Source organism: Salvelinus sp. IW2-2015, linkage group LG15 (genome assembly GCF_002910315.2).
Source record: "Salvelinus sp. IW2-2015 linkage group LG15, ASM291031v2, whole genome shotgun sequence".
In the NCBI taxonomy this organism is placed as follows: domain Eukaryota; kingdom Metazoa; phylum Chordata; class Actinopteri; order Salmoniformes; family Salmonidae; genus Salvelinus; species Salvelinus sp. IW2-2015.
In genome coordinates, this window is record NC_036855.1 from 32,026,136 (window position 1) to 32,033,885 (window position 7,750).

At 41.5% G+C, this 7,750-nt stretch overlaps 1 protein-coding gene across 1 annotated transcript in view; it reads right to left on the bottom strand.

Annotated features, from left to right (window-relative positions):
- Window positions 1-284: 284 nt before the first annotated feature.
- Window positions 285-7,750, bottom strand: part of LOC111975140 (zinc finger matrin-type protein 4-like) — a 186,331-nt gene continuing 178,865 nt past the window's right edge. The window contains exon 8 of the mRNA XM_070447089.1: window positions 285-2,871. Within this exon, the coding sequence (XP_070303190.1) occupies window positions 2,844-2,871 (28 nt within the window). The 3' untranslated portion in view covers window positions 285-2,843. The remainder of the gene's footprint in view (window positions 2,872-7,750) is intronic.

Consider the following 7,750-nt stretch of genomic DNA (forward strand, 5'->3'; position numbering starts at 1 on the left):
ACCCATTTTTGGTTACTACATGATTCCATATGTGTTATTTCAACGTTTTGATGTCTTCACTATTATTCTACAATGTAGAAAATAGTAAAATAAAGAAAAACCCTTGAATGATTAGGTGTGTCCAAACTTTTGACTGGTAKTGTATGTGGAAAGACAGCAGGGGAAGACTTGGAGAAGGAACAATTGACTTTCCATMGAGGAATTGGGCATGTTGACTTTGGGGATGAGAATGCGAGCTCGGAGGAAAATATAGACAGAACAAAGCAACACGACTGGACAGGTGGTATAGTATAGTTGCAAGTGTCTTTTATTGTTTTTCAGACACCGTAGAGTACATAACCTAGAGAGAGCACAAAGGGAGTAGGGGTGTATGAGACGTGGAGTTCCCCTGGAGATCAAGGGAAGAGACACCAGATCCAATGCAAAGTTGGGCAGAATGCAACGTTATGACTTGGTCTGAGCAAAGAAATTCAGTGGATCTGAGACGGATAGTTTCATTAATTAGTAAATCATTCATGCACATCTTAAGTCGTTTGTAATATTAAAAACACTTTATACATTATTGTATTTTTTTTTGCCTGTGGCATCTCACAAGGCGGATGGCTCTGAGTTGAGCCAGCTTCAGTTAATGTTCAGTTCAGGAAGATTTGTCGTTTGTTTTAGAATTTCTCACTCCATCTCTCTAAGATGCATGAAAATGCTTAGATGTGTTTTTTTTTAATGTGTAAGCAGTAAATCCAAAATGTCTGAAGTCATCTAAAACAAATTAAAAAGGGAGGAGAAGGGTTGGTTTCAATTGGTTTAACAATTCCAGACATTGCTCATTTAWAAACAAACAGATCAGTTATTCATAAATTAGCACACAAAAATACCTGTTAACACATTTATCAAGGCTATTGATCAAACACGTTTTTGCTGTCGACAGACACTGACTGCACTGTACTGACAGGATAATAAATAACTCTTATGTCTGTATACAGATACATCTGCTTTCCCAATTACAAATAAACTGCTTAATTTACAACAGTAAGAACAAAAAAAAAATCAAACTAGAACACCTGCTTAGTAGTTCTGTTTTACCACCAAACTCTGGTTAAGTCAAATGTATGGCAACACCAGCCACTGTCATAACATAGCTTTAKTGTTCTTATAACTATTAGAATGAAAGAGTTGCTACAGAAGGTTGAGATAAGGTTGTATATTAAAGTTGGATTGCTTTTTAAATACTCTCAATTTCTGAATAAGACATCATCATCATCATAACAGCAATGTTTTACACCATTACAGAATAACATGGTTTGATTCAAATCGACTGTAACTGGCTGTAATACTAACACATTCTAAAAGGCTCTATTGGAATGAATTCAGTGAACACATTTTTTGAACAGTTTTGTTGAATCATGAATCTGAATCATAAATCTGGACAATAGTAATCAATGGGACCTCCCTGAGACGAAGGCCACATTTGAACCTCAAACCACATGGAGGAACAGAGAACACATGTTTATACCTGGAACACTGACAACATACAGGTAACCGCCAAAATAAAGGAAACGCCAACATAGTGTTTTAATAGGGTGTTGGGCCACCACGAGCTGCCAGAACAGCTTTAATGTGCCTTGGCATAGATTCTACAAGTTTCTAGAACTCAATGAGGAATTCCATCATGTCCCATACGTGTTCAATTGGGTTGAGATCTGGTGACTGACACACGCACACACACACACACACACACCTTTAAACCCCCTATGCTCCTTTGAGACCCCTCTTTCAAAGTCACTGTGGTTCCTGGGTTAATTAGCCAAAAATAATGGGCAACTAGGCATTTTATATATGACCCTAAGCATGATGGGATTTTAATTGCTTAATTAACCAAGGAACCACAGGTGTTTGGAAGCACCTGCTTTCAATACACCTGCTTTCAATATACCTTATTGTGTTTCCTTTATTTTGACAGTTACCTGTAGATCCCCTATTTAGGGTCTCCTTCCAGGACTACTAGAGCTGCAGATAAATCAGCTCAGATTCAAATTGTAAACATTATGAAAATCTTTTACTGTATTATATATAAAGCAACTTGTGCACCATGCCATTATGTTCAATGACATTGTACAAACTGTCATTATTATTGCCAACTTGTCCACCAGGGATATTATGTTACTGTGAGATTAGATGGGAATATATAGCATAGACCCAAACATTACTATATTATTATACATTATTCTAAAGGAAAAAAACAGTCTGAGGGCAAAATACATTTTAAAAATAAAATGAATTACTCATAAATAAGATAAAAAACAATACATTACTTATATATCAGTTCTCTTATACATATTCTATTTCAGGTAAAATACAAAAAAACACTTTATTACTCAAGCCAAAATGCCATTGAGAGTCTTCCTCTCTCTAACCACTTACAACTAAAGCAAAAGCATAGTTAGCATGAAGTTGCAGGTCGTTCATTTCATCATGCATTGAGGGGACTGTCCCTTTGCTGGATCCACTTTTATTCTCGTCGACCATTGTCTTTAAAAGTACTGAGAATATGTTGGTGTGAAATGCAGAATCTGTGGAATGTCGATTATCACATGGCCAAAATGACAAGAGTTCTGCAGAAGCCTTAAGTTGACAGGTGAGACAGATGCTGTGGAGCTGAAGCATTTAAAAACAAAAAATGTGTTCTCCTATTGTATGCTAGCAGGGCAACGGAGAGAGACAGAGATAGAGTGTGTGTGTGTGTTTGTGTGGTAGAGAGAGAAAGCAGGGCAGAGGCAGAAAAATTGGGGCAAGCTGAACACAGCTTGTCTGACATCAATCAAATGGTTTGTTTTGTTCTTCAAGATTCACTGGACACATATCTGATTCTTCAGGCTGCAAGAGAAAGAAGGAGAGAGAGAGAGAGAAGGAAAGAAAGAGTGGGGATAGAGAGAGGGGGAGAGAAAGAGACCGGGTGGGAGYGAGAYAGGGGGAGTGAGAGAGAGGAGGGAGAGAGATGTTATTGTTATGCAAAGGTAAAAAGTCAAACATATCTCAACCAATAAAATAAACCAGCGGTGAAGATGAAATGATCCTGATAAGATCAATAATATAACATCAACGATAAGGAGACCATCTACAGTACAACCAGGAGAAGAGGGCACTTAAAGTATAAGGACGTCTAAACAGCCTTGGCTTCTCCGGACTGAATGTAAAACCTTCCTCGCTACGCTTTCTCATTTCTGTCTCCTATACTTCACGCACCGCATGACTTTATGCTCTCGTTTGTCATGTGCTCAACAAAGCACCCGGAGCTTGATTATGACACTTAGAGTGGCCAACATCTAATCCCCTTTCTGTTGTGATTGAAGAGGTGCGGAGCGCCAGGTTCTATAGCATGTCCAGGACATCGCCACGTCGACTGAAGGTCTTATCTAATGGTTTATCATCACACAATCACKGTCGGAGACGCCTCTCCCAGTTCTCTCCCGGTCTTGGATCAATTAMACCTCACTTAATACAGGGATGACTGTTCTCAAAACATGACAACCAATTCACATCTAATAGTCAGACGTGCTGTAGATAGTCTTACAGCAGAATAATAATGAGGATGTGTGTGTTGCTGCATGGCTGCGAGAGTGCCAAAACATGGCTATTTACTAACATAACATAAGCACACCCGTTGTAACTGCCGTCGTTAATGCAGTAAAGGTCTGATGATGCTTTGGACACTTTTGGTGTGTGTGTGTGTAGATGTAGATTAGATTCCACCAAGGTAATATACAGAGGACGATACACAGTTAGGTGTGTCATTTATGGGAACATACAGTAGTTCATGTGCAGGTGTAACCTATTGCTTATTTTGAGCCAATAGATTACCAAAACAGTTTCTAAAACAGTTGTCTTAACCCTCATTGGCTCTTGCACTGTAGGTTAGACAGTAGTTCATGTGCAAGAATTATTTGTTCAATTAATCGATTCCRTGACTTGCATTTTGGGGTTTCTATGTTGACTCCAGGTAAACCTAGCAGAGGGAGTAAACAGTGTGCAGTGTGAAATGAACATCCTGCTGAAGGATTCTCTAGAGGACTAGAGCAGCAGCAGAAGAGCAGGCCCCATCCAGTCACATTAGTTCTGAATAATTCCACCATAAAAGGCTAATGTATCAGACCTGCATAGGCCTTAGTCCACACACGCACACTGAAGCACCCACACACATCAGCACCCTCGCACACACACAAGTGCATGAACACCGGCATGCAGAGCAGATGTAGACACAGGCACGTGCAGACACAGGCGCGCGCGCGCACACACACGCACATGCACACGCACACGCACACACACACACACACACACAGAAGCACCCACACACATCAGCACCCTCGCACACACACAAGTGCATGAACACCGGCATGCAGAGCAGATGTAGACACAGGCACGTGCAGACACACACACACACACACACACACACACACACACACACACACACACACACACACACACACACACACACACACACACACACACAAGCAGAGGGGAGGCGGGGGATTGAAACGGATGAGTGAGATTAATGCAACATTCACTGTGCTAAGGTGAGAAATAAAGCAACATTGGAAGGTCTCTCTTTGGAGACAGAAAGCAGTTCCATCAAACAGAGGAAAATGAACATATTCTCAGCACGCCAGCAGATCTGAATTTATTCCACTCAAAGGCCAGGCGTATTTATCATTTTGTTTTCATTAGAGGGGTTCTCTTGATCGACGGAGCCTTTCACTCGTATGAATGTGGCTCATCCYCCTATTTTACATCACGTTAAAACCTGACTAACTACAACATATTCCGGATCAGTTTTTCATAATTCCATAAGTGAAAACACGCAGCCGTGATTTTTTAGGCCAAATGATGTCACATGAGAAATTTGAATTTGCTGTTCAGTTCAAACACAGTGTATACACATCCAGAGAGTTAAATGTGTTCGTATTTGGTATAAAACCCAACGTTGCACTCAATAAACAATGTGTGSATCAAACACCGTGCAGGTARGTATTTATTTTTCAYKCAATGTTCAGACATTACAGTTTCWCCTTGCTTTGGACTCAGTACTATTGGAGCATAGTTCAATTGGTCTAATTAACCACATAATTACAGATAATGAGACAACTGATAGTGTACTGACAGCCTAAATTTAAAGCCAATGGGTCTCAGAGATAGACGTAAACAGTAACCAGCTGAGTAAATCAAGAGAACACAATACAACAAAGTCTCAATGTAAAACGATATAGTCCCCGCAGGAGGAAACCATATCCAAGAACCAGTCTGACATTTTAGATGAAAACATATTTCAGCTGATTTGAGCATTTTCTCTCGAGCACAACAGTTCTGTAAGTCGTTGACAGAAGCCCAGCCAAGAAAGGCCACTCTGTGATGAGTCTGAAAAGGGTCCTGTGTTGTTAGTGGCAACACCTACTATGGAGTCACCTGCCGCTCTCCAAAAAACCCCACATAGTGTGTCTGAGCCTCCTGCTGATGGAGCTGCTGCTGTCTGCTGTCATCTCCATCAAAATGACAGCTTTTAAAGACGCATCCTCCCAAAAACTGACCGCAGGAAAAGCTTTTAGGACCGCAGTGAGACTATCTGCACAGCTTCCAGCCCTCCATTCGATCTTAACCCCCTCTCCACTACCACATCRTTCAAGTCAGTCAGAGACAGGAAAATGACATTTTCCAGGAGCAATATCAAGCCTCCCCTATTTTCCCTCTGAAGGCAAACGGCCTCATAATGAATTTACCGTGAAGCGAGTGCAAGTTACATAGTTTCGCTTGGTGCAATGGCAAACAGAAACCACACCATCTGAGTGCAGTGACCTTAACCACGTGGTGGCGAACACACAACTTATGTATTCATAAAGTGTGTGACAAATTCTGTCAGCACATTACTCTGGTGGAGGCATTAGCCATGCATTATTTATCTTCATGCCTATATTTCACATGGACATTCTCAGTCCCTTTGAAGTTAATTCCCCCCGTGATAAAATGCCTCCCTTCTTCTTACTATGTTGCAGCTTATGATACTCCTGGTTTTGTTGCTATAGAAGAACAAGTTGCCCGTCCAAGACAATTTCAGTCTACAAAACTGCATCAGTCCTCCAGATTTGTAAAGTATACCGGCAAGTTACATCATACTAAATGCTGTAAAATAAATATTCCATATCTTCCCTTTTAGATGGTAGACCCATAAGATGTCTGCATTGGACATCACACACAAGTTCTTAATGTGTTTCCCCTCTGGTCTTTTTATGGTAAAGCGTGGAGAGAAAGAATGTCAGCTTGGATTAGCAGGTGAGCTGGTACAGACCGATCTCATTTGGGATAGACCATGTGTCTATTCTGCAGCAAATACTGGGCCCCTAGCTATCTCCTTCTCAGTGTGCATTGGGAATTAATTAGGAAGTCAATGAGGAAATGAGGCTGAATCATAAGAGTCGAGTGGCCGCCGTTTGGACTGTTGAATGTCTCTGTGGCTTTGCCTCTTTCATGCTTTGTACTTCAATCTCTCCTGTTTGATGGTATGCCCTCAAGCTGCCCCCGCCTGCTCGTTGATATCTAACTTTTACAGAGCTGTAAAGCGGTTTCAAAACCTCCCTCCACTGAGCTTCTAATCGGTGCATCTCACCAACACCGGGCGGTGCCAAACGAGAGGGCCTCGGCGGAGCCCCGACTGAGCATGATTATAAATCATGAAGCCATCACACAGGGGACGATCACTGGAGAAGGATGGCTTCGGAAATAACCCTCCCTTCCTCCTCCTCTTCCCGCTGGCYCTCAAGCTGTTTTCTGCTCCGGCACACAATGCATTGTAGTTGGTCAATATTTTAGCATTCCAYCACCTTCATAAAAAACAAACCCAAAGCCACTACTCTACTTCCCAGTGCTGGAAGCAGTCAGCAGCCTCATCCTCAGACGGCCATCAATTGCCTCTGCCACCCCTCCAGGCATTTCTGCAGCTGCTAAGCAGCAGCTCGATACGGTTGCCAGATTTATGTTGGTAAAGTGTTCTCTCCAGGACTGTCCATATGGTCGTTTATGCTGCCATTGAGACAGGGRCTGTTGTCTGCCCCGGTCCAAACAAATAGCCTACTGCTCACATTTTCTCCCACCCTATTTAATCAGTTCTGCAAATACTCTGCGGTTGCACTGTCAGTCTCAAAATATTGCAGCAATGATGCCTGATGCCTGCAACCAGCAGATTCACATTGCTAGCCTATAAACCTTTGAACAGACTGAAATGCTCTTGCATTTTAATGAGATGGCATGTCAATCCCGATTAAGGAGCGTTTCTGCGTTGAAGACACATGCAAGCTTACACAGTGCCTTCAGAAAGTATTCATACCCCCTTCACTTATTCCACATYTTACAGCCTGAATTTAAAATGGATGAAATTGTTGTGGTTCTTTTGCCATCAAAATACCTCGTAATGACGAAGCGAAAACTTGTTTTTAGAAATGTTAGCAAAGTTATTTAAAATGAAATATGGAAATATCTCATTTAGACAAGTATTCACACCCCTTTGCTATGACAGTCCAAATTGAGCTCAGGTACATCCAATTTCCATTGATCATCCTTGAGATGTCACTACAACTTGATATGGATCCACCTGTGGCCAATTCAATTGTTCGGACATGATTTAGAAAGAAACACACCTGTCTATATWAGGTCCCACAGTTGACAGTGCATGTCAGAGCAGAAGCTATACCATGAAGTCCAAGGAACTGTC